General features: G+C 44.0%; 1 protein-coding gene across 1 annotated transcript; it reads right to left on the bottom strand.

The window, feature by feature from the left end:
- Nucleotides 1-1,341: 1,341 nt before the first annotated feature.
- kcnd2 (potassium voltage-gated channel, Shal-related subfamily, member 2) lies at nucleotides 1,342-9,202 on the bottom strand. Its single transcript, XM_062382360.1, has 5 exons — nucleotides 8,076-9,202; nucleotides 4,654-4,816; nucleotides 4,280-4,375; nucleotides 3,840-4,060; nucleotides 1,342-2,211 (listed from the first exon to the last, which is right to left on the bottom strand). The coding sequence occupies exons 1-5, from the start codon at nucleotides 9,182-9,184 to the stop codon at nucleotides 2,034-2,036; spliced, it is 1,767 nt and encodes a 588-aa protein (XP_062238344.1). The 5' UTR covers nucleotides 9,185-9,202; the 3' UTR covers nucleotides 1,342-2,033.
- Between the last annotated feature and the right edge of the window lie 7,542 nt (nucleotides 9,203-16,744).

The raw sequence follows: 16,744 nt of genomic DNA, 5'->3' as shown, positions 1-16,744 counted from the left end.
GTCTGAGACGTGTTTAGTGTTTACATGGGACCATGTTTTATTTGCACTCCACTAACACACGGCGCCTGATTTAATAAAACAAGATGTGATTCACACCAAAGAACAACGATAGCACATGTGCACGGAATCATCATCATCATAATATAATCAAAAACCTTATTTTACTGCCAAAAATCAACAAGCCAGTTTTTATACTTCCTTCCTGATTCCCACTGAAAAAGACAGAAATACGATGTTTGCATAATTCAGTTTCTGACATTTATAATATTTGTGTGGAGCTGTAACGGTGACAGGGCGGGACCGGGCTGCGAGCTCGGTCCATTCAGCTTTGAATTGTTAAAGTTCCAGCGTTTATCATTAAAAAAAGAAACAACGAAGAATCTGTCATTTCACATTCCGGCTGTGAGACGAGATTTAGTTGTTCCAAGTGAAACTTCTTCTGATTTCAGTCGTCCACAAATATTCTCTGATAAATCGTTGGTTCTGTGAAAAAATTTGAATCAGCTCGATCGAACGTGATCAGCTGAGATCGTTTGTCTTATTTTATCAAGAAGGTCACATGGTTTAAGTCTGAGAGAAATGTGACCTGGTTCAACCTCTGAGGACAACGACTGAAGATTGAGACTCAATATAAAACAGATTTAATTTAAAAGACGTTCACTGATTCATCTGTTCACATCCCCCCCCCGAGCATCAATTAAAACAAATAGAATGTCTCCTTTCACTGCTTTGCAGATGATATTCAAATGTTCTTGCCCCTGAACCATAAAACAAAGACTTTTCGTGATGACGTTTGTGCTGTTTGTGTTAAGGTTTGTGTTAAGGTTTGTGTTGAATTTTTTGCTGATGTTTGTGTTGACATTTGTGTAAATGTATGTGTTGATATTTGTGTTGTTTGTGTGAAACCCAATTCATTGTCAATAACATGCAAACATGTTAATGAGTTAAAACATGAACACATTACGGCCCTGATCCAGAACTCTGTTTTACATATGGAACATGATTAAAAGCACTTTTTGAATCAAACAAATATTGAGAACGTTTTACAAATAAAATTAGAAACAACTTAACATTAATAAAAACAAAAATAGATATGAATTTATTAAAGTGTGAATAAATTAATGTCAAAAAATAATAAATAGTAGAATTAAACTTAAATAAACACAAATAAAAATGTAAAAAGATAAAATATCAAATTTGTAATTTAAATGGGTTGATGTTTACATGAAATAAAAAAATGTTTATTTCAAAGTTTCATATTTAATTTAATACACTAAATTTTCACAACCACATATTTACTGTTTTCAAAACGTATGATAAAAGAGTAAATATATTTATTCTTATAATAATAAAATCAATCCCATTTATTAGGAACCTCTAGACTTTTGCTACTTGTTAACAATGAAGATCGTGACAGTGACTTCCTGCTTTCAGGTATTTGAGACTGAAACAGACAAATGTGATTTAACCAGATTTAGAACTTTCAGATTTTACATAATTGATTATGATCATTTTTCAAATGAGTAGAAAAAGAGATGTGTTTTTTAACTGTTGAAGACATTTGAGTCTTTTGTCAGATAAAGAGTCTGAGACATTGAGAACAGAATCATCATCATTCCCATGACGAGGAAAGAATGTGACTTTTTCTTTGGTTAGGTTTGATTGGTCGAGAGAGGCTTGCAGTTTCTTTGTGCTATGCTAGCTCACGATGTTAGGATATGTTACAATGGGTGACGGGGAACTTCCCAAAATGGGGCTTGAATTTCGAGAAATAAATCAAATGAATCAGACTGAAAAAATAACAACTATAACGATTTAAAGTCAGAAAAAGATAATTTTTCAGCCGTGCTACGATTCCTCCTCTGTCCTGCGCTGCTGGGTGATCGGAGGTGGAGTCAGCGAGTGCGTTCAGGTTCACGTCCTCCTCTGCCTGGATGACGGTGAGCTGACCAGTCGCTTCCAGTGTGGACTCCTAACCTGTCGTCCTTCTGCTGGCTGGATCATTTGTCCATGTTGGAGGGGGGAGGAGTTATCTAGAGCGCTGACACCCCCACGATGTTAACCTGGGAGTCGTTGGTGGAGCCGGTTGATCCGTCGCCTGCGGTCTTGGTGCCAGCTGGCGCTGGCGTGCTGATGACGGCGGCGGTGATGTGCGGCTGGTCGCAGTTCAAAGGAACTGTCTCCTCGAAATTTGCGTTCAGACTGGAACGACTACGAGAGAAGAAACACAAACATGGATCTTGATATAGTAAAACATGTTCAGAGTCACTGGAACGAGGATTCTCTCAAAAGTTCATCGGTAGAAGAACTTTCAAGAACACGCGGACGTTAAGGTGAATGTCGTCAGCATACATCAAACTTCAGAACTTATTTGCAGTTGTCGATTTAGTTCAAGAGCAACGGCCAATCGAAATACTCCAACAAACTGTGGCTAGTCACATGACATGCAGTTGACCAATGGTGGAACTTTATCAGTGAGTCAGAGATATTCATGTTTAAAGAGCCGATTGATGATGAAAATAAACAGCACATCAATATTTCAAATAATCCTAATTTGTCCTTATTTTAGTGTCTGCACCGTCATCAGACGACGGCCTGCAGTACCTGTTCTCTCCAGGTGGCGTCACGCTGGCCCCTGGGGGGGCAGCTGAGCAGTGGGCCACCTTTAAAGTGAAGCTTGTGTTAATATGACAGATCGAGGATCATGTTCCTGAGACTCTGTGTTGTTTTCTTTTAGAATCATGTTCGTCCTTCTCAGATCAGTGAGTTTAAATAAAGTTTTAAATAAAGTTTTCACAGTAAAGTTTCAGTGGCGGAGACGTAGTTTCCAGATGTTTCTGTTCCCACAGCTGGACATTCTCTGGATTCCTGCTCCGTCACATGATCTCTGCTGTTTATAAACCAGTCAGCGACTCATCCTGTTTCACTCACTTTTATTTAGATTGAAGTTTTATCTGAATAAACTCACAGAGACAAACATTCATCTTCCGTAAAAACTAAATACATTGTTATATTTTCTTGTACACCATAGATGATTTACTGCTCTCTGATTGGCTACCAGCTGTCTCTGACACACAATTCAGACTTTATTAAACAATACCTTACCGTAGCAACAGGATCAGTCACATCTCAACTAGAAGCTAAGAAACATATCATCAATCTTCACATTTGAATTGTCTCATATTTGTCTCTTAGATGTCAACAAGGAGCAACATCCTGTTCTTCACTTTATTAACCGTGAAGCTCAGAGAGTCACACGTGAGGATCCTCTCAGGACAAAAGTCCACCAGTGACCTGGACAGGGACTCAAGAAGACCTGGAGTCTCTTCAAGAACCTTTTCAAGATTCCCTTTACCTTTTTGATGATAAGTGGAGCCTCATCAAGAACCTCTTACTCAAGTTCCTCTAAGACCTCCTCAAGACCATCAAACATCTCGCTAAGGCTTTTACATCCCTTTGCTTTTACACCCAGAGATCTCCTCAATGATCTTCATAGAGCTATCAAGAACTCTAGACCTCTGGACAATCTCAAACCTCCTGATGAATTTCCAGAAGATTCCCATGGCCACCGAATAGTTTGTTAAGAATCTCTGCACAATCCTCAATGAGCCCAAAATCGTTTTGAAGACACATTAGGACTTATGATACATCTTCTAAGAATCCTGGGACAAAGAGTTTCCTCAAGGTCAACTGAAACCTTCTCAGTGACTCCTGGAACATTCTGAGATCTCCACAGCCTTCATAGGTAACTTCCTGAGAGTTCTTCAGAACCGTCTCAGTGACTCCTGATGAAACGTAGTTTTCCAGTAATGTCCTCCTCAGATCACGTGATTATTTACCTGACAACACTCGGCCTCTCTCTGATCTGGATGGTGCTCAGCTCCTGGAAGCTGCTCTGCAGAGCCACAGACATGTTGGAGTTCTTCTTGTTCCTGCGGGCGCAGCAGGACGTGAGGCTGTGAGGTGAGGACAAGATGGAGGAAGAACGGGAAACGTGCTTCACCAGCGTCACCTCCCTGCAGTTCTCATGGTACATCTTCTCCTCCACAAACTCGTGGTTCTGAGGAACGTCGCAGGAGAGGGAAGTTTAATCAACAATAAATCTTTACATCGTACGACAACCACTATGTGTTCGTTTTGAGACTTTAGTGATGACACCTAACAGACAGTGTCAATCAGGCCAACAGCAACACACACCAAAGGAAAGTGTGTGTGCGTGTGTGTGTGTCTGTGTGTATGTTTGTGTTGTGTGTTGTATGTTTGTGTTGTGTAAACTCACTGTGGTCTTCTCCAGACACTGCAGCAGGTGATGTTGGTGAACTTCGTAGTCCTGGTTGATTTTACACACCAGCGCTTGTCCCGCCTCCTTTGACACCTTCACAAACAGAAGTCACATGACCACAGAGTGAGCCCAGGTCCACCACAAGTGGCTAAGCTAGGCTACGTTAGCATATCCGACAGTCCCTGAATGCACCTCGTCGGAAGATATAGAGACTTCGTATATAGAGAAACTTCGTATAAATGACGAAGTTTCGAGTCGAATTTGAATGAATTTTCATTTTTCAGTGAACTGTCCCTTTAAATCTGTGTGTGTGTGTGTGTGTGTGTGTGTGTGTGTGAGTGTGAGACGTCATGGTGCGTTCAGGGTCCCACCTTCTGAGCGCGTCTCTTCTCCGCTCTCTGGCTCTGGAGGTAGAATCTGCTGAAGTTGGACACGATGACGGGGACGGGCAGAGCGATGACCAGAACTCCGCTCAGAGAACAGACGGAACCGAAGATCTTCCCCATGATCGTCTTCGGAACCATGTCCCCGTACCTGACAGGAAGAGGAGGAGTTAGACACTCCACCCTGAGATCAAAGCCAACATCCAAGAACAGAGAGAATCAGGAGTCCTACAATATCATATCATATACAATACTGTCTTAATAACATAAACTATAATATAATATAATAAAACACAATATAAAATGATTTGATATTATATTATAAACAATACTATCTATTGTATAATAAACTATAATGTAATATAATATAATACAATACTAGTAACTATTTGTGAAATGATTATAAAATAAAATAAACTTAAATATTTAATTTGATTGTTTGTATTTACAAGAAATCATCATGAATAATAAAAAAACATTTACTGTATGTTCATTATTTATTTTTAATTCACACAGTTAAATGTTTTCTATCAATAAAAAACTTTATTAGTCAGTTTTCAGGCGACAGATCCTCAACATGTTTATGATTTAAGCTGCAGTTCCGTCGTCATCCCAACGAGGGAGCCAAAGCTTCACTTCCGCCTTATAAACATTCATTCACTGATGTTCCCCAGATATCAGTCACACACACTCACACACACTCACACACTCACACACACTTAGGTCCTCTAGTGAATGTAAACATGTTCCCATAGTCACATGTCGAACAGAAACTAGATTAATTTAATGGATCAGTTTATCATGCCTGCAGCTTTCATCTCTTCTGTGACCTGTAATTAGATTATTATGAATTCCCATCCATTTCATTTTATATTTATTATTAATTATACATTAATATCTTATGTTACAGAGCTTTTCACTCGTTTCAGATCAGCTGATTATTGTCGTCGCTGCACATTTATGATCTATAGACAGATGATGTTTCAGTCGGATGATACGATACTAATTGTTTGTGTTACTTTGTATATCACTTTGTGTGTGTGTGTCACTCTATCTGTATGTTACGTAGAAACAAGGTGAGTCTCAGCTCCACGCCTGCTGCTGTAATTACGCTCAGGGACAAACAGATTATATAACACACACACACACACACACACATACATACACCCCACCCACACACACACAGACTCACAACGACCCCCCCCCCCCACACACACACACACACACACACACACAAGGAACTGATGCTGTTTATTTTATCTGACTTCTCCAGATTCATCCTCTATATGCTCAATGTAAGTTTATGTGTGTGGGTGTGAGAGTGAATCTTCTTCTTCTTCTCTGAGGTCATGTTGGTGTCAGCAGGTTCATCAGGATGATCCAGATGTTTGACCCTGGTCTGACTGTGAGTCCTGGTTCTCCAGAGAGAACTTGGACTGACTGTGAGTCCTGGTTCTCCAGAGAGAACCTGGTCTGACTGTGAGTCCTGGTTCTCCAGAGAGAACCTGGTCTGTGTATCTGTTTGAGTTCATGAACTCATCATCACACGGATTAACATCAGGAAACATCATATGAACAGCAGCAGGTTCAATGTTCCACTAGATTCAATGGAAACACACACACACACACACACACACACACACACACACACACACACACACACACACACACACACACACACACACACACACACACACACACACACACACACACACACACACACACACACACACACACACACACACACACACTTAGACTTAACAAGCTCTGGTCCATGCTGTCTCCATGGTAACTAATTTAGTTTTCCTCTCTGCAGATTCGTTCAACAGATCAAACAGAAACACACTTTATGAATCATACAACACAACATGACACCCAACCACATGATACAACACAACATGACACGACACAACAACATGGTATGTTATTCTACTTTCTGAGGTCATGTAAGATCCTCACGTGTGAGAACGGACACGTGAAGATCATGTGTCTGTCATCTTTGCAGCAGAGTGTTCGTGCAGGTGGGCAAGGGGAGGGGCCACAGGTCACATGGCGTGCAGGTGAAGACAGTCACATGTGCTGTCACCGGATCCCCTCGTGGTCGACTGACTGGAGATCAGGTCACAGCGAGCAGACTGAAACCTGATCTCAGATCGAGGAGCAGGACACGCCCCCGAGGCCGTGTTCCTCCAGAGGGCGGGAGGACGAAGGGTCGTGTGGAGGCGCAGGTCACATGTTTGAGAAAAACTCTGACGACGACATAAGGAAAACGTTCGGGAGCAGAAATGATAGAATTTGTTCAAAAGATCAATTTATGATCTGAATAAAGTTTGGACTTAAACTGAAAACAGCTGAATTGTTTAACGATGTTTAAAATCCACCTCCTGGTTTCATGAACCTGTCGATGAAGACGAGCAGCGATCTGTCCCTCGTCCTCTGGCGATTCTATAGAAGTCTGTGAGGACACCAGCCGACATCGCCCTTCATGGCAGGACACATTTCCTTATGTCCAAACATCAGCACGCGGGGTCTGAGACCTGTCACCTGACCAACGTGTGTCAGCTGACCAACGTGTGTCAGCTGACCAACGTGTGTCACCTGACCAACGTGTGTCAGCTGACCAACGTGTGTCAGCTGACCAACGTGTGTCAGCTGACCAACGTGTGTCACCTGACCAACGTGTGTCAGCTGACCAACGTGTGTCACCTGACCAACGTGTGTCACCTGACCAACGTGTGTCAGCTGACCAACGTGTGTCACACAAAACAACTCAACAGCTTTTGTTGAATTTTAACTGATATATTTCAACAATGATTTAACCTTTTTTTTATCACAATCTCTCTCTCTCTCTCTTACTCTCTGTCTCTTTGATCAGGTCATTTGACTAAATAATAAATGTGTGTTTGTACTCGTCAGCAGTAACATGACCCCCCACCCCCCCATGTTATGTAACCACAGGGAGGAGACGACTTCATGTTTTGACTTCAGTGTTTTACTATCAGAGTGTGTGTGAGTCCGAGCGGATGGTACAGTCGAGTCCGAGCGGATGGTACAGTCCAGTTAGATCAGGAAACAACAGATATTTCTACGCTGCTGCTTCACGTGGACTTTGGAGCTTCAGATGTTTTCTGTTGATATTTTAGTAAAATAAAGTCACACAAACACACAATCACACACACTCAGTCACACACACACAATCACTCACACTCAGTCAAACAAACACACACCACACACACAGACCTCACTCACCTGTCTCAAAGAAATGTTTACTTGTGTAAAACTTAAACAAACGTCTGAAACTAAAACCAGAGAAAATCTGACGAAGTTTATATCAAGACTGAAAATGTCTCTTCATCATCAGTTCGCCACTCCCACTTTCTGAGCCACGCCCCAAAACCCGCATCTCTTACCCCAGCGTGGTCATGGTGACTATGGTGTACCAGAAGGCGGCCGGGATGCTGGTGAACTTGCTGTCGCTGGATCCTTTCTCTGCGTAGAACATGACGGTGGCGAAGATGATGATGGCCATGGTGAGGGAGAAGAGCAGGAAGCCGAGTTCTGACGCGCAGCTCTTCAGCGTGTAGCCCAGGATGCGAAGTCCTGCAGAGTGTCGCGAGAACTTGAAGATCCGGAACACCCGGAAGACACGCAGCGTGACGAAAGCACCGCTCACGTCCTCGTTGTCCGCCATGACGAGGCCAATGTAATACGGCATGATGGCCACCACGTCGATGATGCTCATCACGCTTTTTACGAACTTGTAGCGGCTCGGCGCCACCAGGAGGCGCAGCACGTACTCCACCGTGAAGATCATGACGCACGCGGTGTCCAAGCAGAAGAACGCGAGCGCGTACCGCTCCCCGCAAGAGACCTGCCGGACGCGGTTCGGTGCCGCGCCGCACGGAACCGTCTCCGCCACGTTGGCCATCACCGACACCGCGATGAAGAAGCCGGTGACGTAGTAGAGGACCAGCGCCATGGTGGATGTGTGCGGGTTCTCGAACGCGCGCCACATGGTCTCTCTGAAGCTCAGTTCCACCGACACGAGCTCGCGGCTCTGCTCCATCTCCACGTCGTCCTGGATCCGCTCCTGGTCCTCCCGGTGCCGGTCCTTGTACTCCTCGTAGCAGCAGTCCCCGATGATCTCCGGGATGATGCCGAAGAACGCCAGCTCCTCGTCGTACGCGGAGATGCACTCCTGCCGCGGGAAGTGCAGCTTCCCGGTGCGGTAGAAGTTGAGGATGTGGCGGAAGATGTCCGGGTCGCGGTCGAAGAAGAACTCGTTGCTCTCCTCGAGGAAGAAGAAGTCTCTCTCGGTGGAGCCCAGCAGCGTGTCCGGGTACCGCTCCAGCGTGTCCGGCCACGTCTGGAACTTTGTTCCGCTCACGTTCAGGACGATCAGTCCGTCCCGTCCGCGCCGCTTCTCCGGCGGCGGCACCGGCATCGGTGCACTCGCCACCGGCATCCAGCCGATGGCCGCCGCGCGAGCGAAGGGCAGCCACGGCGCTCCCGCTGCCATGCTGCGGCTGGAGGTCTGCGGAGGTACCGGGGGTCAGAGCAGCGGGACACCGACAGCACCTCCAGGTGGAGAGGACACACAGAACCGGAACACAAAGGGATCCAACGCACCGAGTTCCTCCGGGAGAAAATCAACTTTACGCACGAAATCGATGCGTAAAACCAGAGACGAGGTTCAAGACTGTGAAACAAACAGATCCACTCGTGGTGAGAATCCAGATTATCAGAAGCTTCAGGACCGGGTCTCAGGTAGAACCCGGATCCTACAGCTGTAAGTTCCTGATGATCCGGATCCGCACCGGGTCACGGAGCTGCCACAGACCCGCTGCAGGCTCGCTTCCCCCGGTTCTGCCCAATGGAGTCTCCCGGTGTCCGCAGTAACCCGCGGGTTCTCTCCGCCGCTGCTCCGGGACCTCACCGATCCAGTCAGAACCGAACCGAACCGAGCTGGACCTCAGCAGGAGAAAATGTTCAGCTGGAAAGACGAGGAGACTGAGGAGGTGTGATCACACTCAGGTGCAGCTGGAGAGAGAGAGAGCGAGAGAGAGAGAGAGAGATAGAGACTGGGAGAGAGAGGAAGAGAGAGACTGGGAGAGAGAGAGAGAGAGAGAGGAGGGAACAGAGATAGAGAGACACGTTACTACCTCTGCTCTCTCTCTCTCTCTGGTAAGGGGGCGTGTCTGTATCTGTCGCCTTCACGCGGACAAAAACTTGTTTCTCTTTTTGACCAGTTCATATTATAGTGATAATTATTATTATTACAATAATGATGATAATAAGTTTGAGTGCAGCTTCCTGTCTATGGAGGTGTGGGGGGGACAAAGGTAAAAGTCACCTCCTGATAAGCTGATGATGACGTTATAACGAGCCAATTAAGACCTGAGGAGTTAATTACATGTAAAGTAAGATGAGATAAGTAAAGTAAAGTAAAGATGAGTTAAGTTAAGTAAAGATGAGTTAAGTTAAGTAATGAAGAGATAAGTTAAGTAAAGAAGAAATAAGATAAGTAAAGAATAGGTAAGTTAAGTAAAGAAGAGATTAGTTAAGTAAAAAAGAGATAAGTTAAGTAAAGATGAGTTAAGTTAAGTAAAGAAGAGATAAGTTAAGTAAAGACGAGAAGATAAGTAAAAAAGAGATAAGATAAGTAAAGAAGAGATACGTTAGGTAAAAAAGAGATAAGTTAAGTAAAGATGAGTTAAGTTAAGTAAAGAAGAGATAAGTTAAGTAAAGACGAGAAGATAAGTAAAGAAGAGATACGTTAGGTAAAGAAGAGATAAGATAAGTAAAGGAGAGTTAAGTTAAGTAATGGAGAGTTAAGTTAAGGAAGATTGAGCGGGAGCTGCTGCAACAGACGGCCACCAGGGCGGCGCCACCCTCCAGTGTTCGTGTCTGTTCACCTCGGTTTGTCACTTTATCCGAGAACGACCACAACTTCAGACTTAGAATTCCACAGTACAGTACTCTACAGTACTACAGTACTCCAAAGTACTGCAGTACTCCAAAGTACTCCATAAATCAGGAAGCCATCATTTGTCAGCTCGACTTGACTCAACTCATGACTTGGACCTTGAATGTCTCATGACATTGTCTCTACAAACTGTGTGTGGACGGACACTCTGAAGGTGGATGGACACAATGGAGGTGGACGGACACAATGGAGGTGGACGGACACAATGGAGGTGGACGGACACAGTGGAGGTGGACGGACACAATGGAGGTGGACGGACAATCTAAAGGTGGACGGACACAGTGGAGGTGGACGGACACAATGGAGGTGGACTGACAATCTAAAGGTGGACGGACAAAGTGGAGGTGGACGGACACAGTGGAGGTGGACGGACACAATGGAGGTGGACGGACACAATGGAGGTGGACGGACAAGCTAAAGGTGGACAGACACAATGGAGGTGGACGGACACAATGGAGGTGGACTGACAATCTAAAGGTGGACGGACAAAGTGGAGGTGGACGGACACAGTGGAGGTGGACGGACAATCTAAAGGTGGACGGACACAGTGGAGGTGGACGGACACAGTGGGGGTGGAGGGACACAGCGGAGCAGGACAGACACAATGGAGGTGGACGGACAATCTAAAGTTGGACGGACACAGTGGAGGTGGACAGACAATCTAAAGGTGGACGGACACAGTGGGGGTGGAGGGACACAGCGGAGCAGGACAGACACAATGGAGGTGGACAGACAATCTAAAGGTGGACGGACACAGTGGAGGTGGACGGACAATCTAAAGGTGGACGGACACAGTGGAGGTGAACGGACACAATGGAGGTGGACGGACACAATGGAGGTGGACGGACACAGTGGAGGTGGACGGACACAATGGAGGTGGACGGACAATCTAAAGGTGGACGGACACAGTGGAGGTGGACGGACACAATGGAGGTGGACGGACAATCTAAAGGTGGACGGACACAGTGGAGGTGGACGGACACAATGGAGGTGGACTGACAATCTAAAGGTGGACGGACAAAGTGGAGGTGGACGGACACAGTGGAGGTGGACGGACACAATGGAGGTGGACGGACAAGCTAAAGGTGGACAGACACAATGGAGGTGGACGGACACAATGGAGGTGGACGGACAATCTAAAGGTGGACGGACACAGTGGGGGTGGAGGGACACAGCGGAGCAGGACAGACACAATGGAGGTGGACGGACACACTGTGGAGGTGTCCGAGGTGGACGGACACAATGAAGGTGGACTTGTGTCTGCAGTCTCCCTCAGACACCATCAGTCCTTCACACCTCATCATGTCTTTGATTTGCAGTAACAAAGCTCCGCCCTCGTGCTTTGTCTTGTGTGAAGGACATGTCCTTCAGCCAGAGGACGCCCGACCCCCCCAGAGGGTTTGTGGTGCAGTAGAGCTGGAGATGGGTGCAGGTGCTTCTCCTCTTCGTCTGTCCTCAAACTAAACCAACATTTATACAAACTGATTTTATTTATAATTCACAATAATTATAATGAAACATTTAATGATCTTTTTGTTTCTAAAGAAAAACAAACGTCACGTTTCCACATGTTTATACAAGTTACTTTACCTCAAGTTACTTTACCTCAAGTAACTTTACATCAAGTAACTTTACATCAAGTTACATTTCTTTGTTTGTTTATACATTTTTCAGGTTCATTGTGATGATAAGATGAACAAGTGACATCATAACATGATATCAAATTAATTAAAATAAATAAAACAAGAGAGCTGTGTGTGTGTGCGTGTGTGTGTGTCTATGTGTGTTTGAGTGAGTTGGATCTCAAACAGGATGTCATCTCGTCTCTTGGGGACAGAACTGATTATCACCATCTGAGACATTGCACACACACACACACACACACACACAATCGTCTTCTTCTTCTTCCACCTGTGGATTTAACGATGGACGTTACAAAGCTTCTGATTGGCTTCCGAGTTGTGTTTATCTAGGTCACATGACGAGGAAACAGAGAATGTTCACTTCACCAAAAACGTCCTCAGAGGACATTTCTTCTTCTTTGGATCAATAAGAGGTCAAAGGTCAGAACTGCAGAGACGCTGTAAATGACCTCAACACACACACACACACAGACACACACAGTAAATCAACATGTGATTTGTAATGAAGTGCAGCTTAGCTCCTCCGGCTCTGATTGGCTGTCTGAGCGTCGACAACATGTTGATTTCATGAAGAAGGTTGGATCTTGTATCATTCGTTCTTTTTATGTTCAATTAGAAAATCAAAAACAGTATTTAAAAACAAGTCATTATTTTATTATTAATGTTTATAACTGAAACTAAAAAATTAATAACGGATTGGATTTTTTGCTCAGATTGAAACTAGGAAATTAAAAACGGGTCACGGGCCTAACTTTATTTTGAAATTAATTTGTATAATTTCTGTGACCCGGAAGTCAGATTACTCGGATCAATAAATCGTAAGAGAAACGTTGTTAAAACACAGACGCAGACTCTTTCCCTCCGCAATAACGTGGACAATGGTTTTCATCAATACCAGTCGTCCTCCGAGCTCGTCCACAGAGCTTTGTCTCTGTGGACGAGCTCTTAGACGAGGCCACATTGAATGTCCTCCCCCCCTCTCCTCTGCCCCGCCTCCCCTTCTCTCTCTTTCTATTTATAGTCATGAGAGAAAAGATTGTTTTCTATCATGGTCATAAAGGAAGGGGGGGGGGGGGGGGGGGTTAAGTGTGTATGTGTGAGTGTGAGTAAGTGGGTGAGTGTGAGTGCGTAAGTTTGTGTCTTTAAAATAAACTCTGAAGGTAAATCTCATCCATTATTCATCCTGACAATTATTAACGTAATAAAATATAAATTATGTTGCTGCTTCCAGTGATTCTTAATAATTCACGCAACAAAAGCAGCGACAAGACTGTCACTGGTGCATTATGGGTAAAATGGCTGCAATGAGAAATTCTATCAAGCTGAAAAGATGCTGTCAGAGTGTGGTACGATATGTGACGTTAGCAACCATCTGTCTGTTGAAAATCTCTGATCATGTTATTGAGTATTGATTAATCATGGCTGGAATATTCAGATCGGTTAAACCTCCTTCAAGTCCCTTTCTGTCTTTGTCAGTGACACAAGTTAATAATAAAGATGGAAACCACATCAGCAGCAGATGTAAAGTATTGATTATTGATTGAAATTGATTGACAGTAAAACTGCAGCTGCTGTTAAAATGCAATTCAAATAATCAACGTTCAGATTCTTTGATGAGCAAATATACATCCAAATGTATTTCAAAATAAAATATAGAATACCCTACTTGTAAGTGTATCAAAATAAACTACTGTAGTTTTGTATTATACAAATATCTTATTCTATCATTATATCTGAGGAAGTCGACTTCAGCTGTTTCTCTCTCTCTGTCACAGAGGGGCGATCGAACATGATTTAAAATCAGCCTCGAGACGTTTGAAGAAATAAAAAAGATTCATCGACAAAAAAAATACAAACTGTCACATGATCAAACAGGAAGTCATAGAAATCATAAAACAATCTGTTTCCTCTGCGTTTCCTCTTGGTTCTTCTATGATCCTCCATGTTTCCTGCATGTTTCCTCCATTTTTCCTGTGTTTCTTTCCTGTTTCCTCTATGTTTCCTGCATGTTTCCTGTATGTTTCCTGCATGTTTCCTCCATTTTTCCTGTGTTTCTTTCCTGTTTCCTCTATGTTTGCTGCATGTTTCCTTGATGTTTCCTGTATGTTTGCTGCATGTTTCCTTCCTGTTTCCTGTGTGTTTCCTTCCTGTTTTTCCTCTATATTTCCTCCATGTTTCCGCCATGTTCCCTTCCTGTTTCCTGTATGTGTGCTGCATGTTTCCTCCATTTTTCCTGTTTGTCTTCTCCATGTTTCCTTCCTGTTTCCTCTATATTCCTCTTTACAAAAACTGGTGTCAGCAACCACGTGGAGGTTCTTCATGTTTCACAGAGGTCCTTCAGGAGGTTCTTGACGTCCTGGTGGATGAGAACATTCAAGAAGGCTTCACCTACCTTGAGGTGGCTGTTGAAGTTTGTTAACGATTCGCAGATGTTCTTCAAAGTTTGAAGGCCAACGAGCAGATCTCCGAGACCTCCACCATGTGGGAAACAGCGAGGTCTCTGAGAAGGTCCAGATGTCCTTGAGGAGACGGCCAAGGAGTCCTTGAGGATGTTCCAGGTCCCTCATGGAGACTTTAATGGATCATGGTTAAAGATGTAGATGTTTCTGAAGCAGCTCAACGGCTCCGAGATGCATGTTTGTGTTTTACATCTGTCAGTCGAGGTTTGAAGACATGAAGAGAAACCGACGGAGATTTGAAGGTTCTTGATTAAGTTCCTTGAGTCCTTTAGAAACCAGAGTTAACCTGGCGTCTCCTTCTCAGCATGTGTGTGTCCCCGTCCTGTTGTCTCCTGGTGAAGGAGGGACATGGCTGCAGGAGACAGAAGCTAATGATCATACATTTGTTGGGAATCGTCTCCGCTGCTGCTGCTGAGGTCAGAACATTAATCTGTGACAGGAAGCTGCCGAGTCCGGCCCGTCCCCCGTCCCCCCGTCCCCTGTGTCCCTGAGGACCAGCGGGTGTGTGTTGCAGCGCTGCGACACACAGCACCTGAACGATTCCATCGCTTTTAATCTTTATTCAGGATTTAATTTCCCTGAAGTCTGAACACTTTTCATCGTGAGAGGAACAAACAGCCGCAGCGGCTCAGGACAGCGCCCCCTGCAGGGTCAGGTGTTTCCTCAGGAAACACAAGGTCATCCAGACCAACTTATCAAGATGTGTTTGTGTGTTCCTCCGAGAAGATCACACACAAATGATACACAACACACAACACACTACATACTATGCACAATACACTACGCACAACACACTAAACACTACCCACTACACACTGAACACTACACACAATACTCTACACACTACACACAAGACACTACACACTACACACAAGACACAAAACACTACACACCACACACTACACACTACACACTACACACTACACACTACACACTACGCACTACTCACTAAACACTACACACTACACATGACACACACGACACTACACATTAATGTGACATTTTTCCTTTCACATTTATTCACATGATCTTAAAAATCAGAAGATTTAATCAGGACTCTTTTTTTAATGCAACCATGAATTATGATTTTGTTCTTGGATCCTTATACAATATTAGCAATAATTTTCTCTCTGTAGATTTTATTATGAATGTATGACTTAACTTCCTGTGGGCGTGTGTTTTCTCTCTGACTGATGATGAAACATGTTGAGTTCTTCTTCTTCTGCTTCATTGAGCATCAGTCGTCTTCATCGCTAACAATGATGAAGATGAAGTCGCAGCAGAGAAGCCTCAGGCTCTTCAGACTCTATCTATAGAATCCTCTTTATTCTCCCACGTAGATAATTTGGTTCTGTGAACCGTTAATATTCACATTCATGTCGAGGTCTCATCTTCAGCCTCCGTTCAAACCTCTTTCATAGAGAAGCTCTTTCTCATCAGGAGCCCAAGTTCATCAAACAAGAAAATAGAACATCATTATTTTATCAAATCAAAAACAGAAGCTTTGATGCAATTATCATTTATCACGAATTCTAGTTTTTGTTATGTCTTAGGACGTTTCTCTGAGATTCTGAAGATTAATCTTTGCTTCGTAGTTTAGGGACAAAATAAAGTGCCTGTCGTCATAGCGTGGGCGGAGTCTACCTATACTTGACTCTGATTGGTTTGTAGACAGCGTCTGACGTGGACGTGTTGTACGAAAGAACGACTTCTTGGTTCAAACATGATATCGTCAGAGGTGAAGACTGCAGCTTCTTCTTCTTCTTCTTCTTCTTCTTCTTCTTCTTCTTCTTCTTCTTCTTCTTCTATTGTTTCATTCTGTCTATACTTCCTGTGATTGGTCCTAAAGTCCTGCATACATACAGTTACTGTTTGTATATACAAAACTAGGGGGAGGAGGAAGAGGAGGAAGACGGGAGGAGGAAGAGGAGGAAGACGGGAAGGAGGAAGAGGAGTAGGAGGAGGAAGAGACGGAGGAGGAAGAGGAAGAG

The sequence above is a fragment of the Platichthys flesus genome, chromosome 23 (genome assembly GCF_949316205.1).
Source record: "Platichthys flesus chromosome 23, fPlaFle2.1, whole genome shotgun sequence".
Lineage (NCBI taxonomy): Eukaryota > Metazoa > Chordata > Actinopteri > Pleuronectiformes > Pleuronectidae > Platichthys > Platichthys flesus.
Note: the sequence above shows the minus strand (reverse complement) of the source record. Positions and strands in the feature narration are given on the sequence as shown.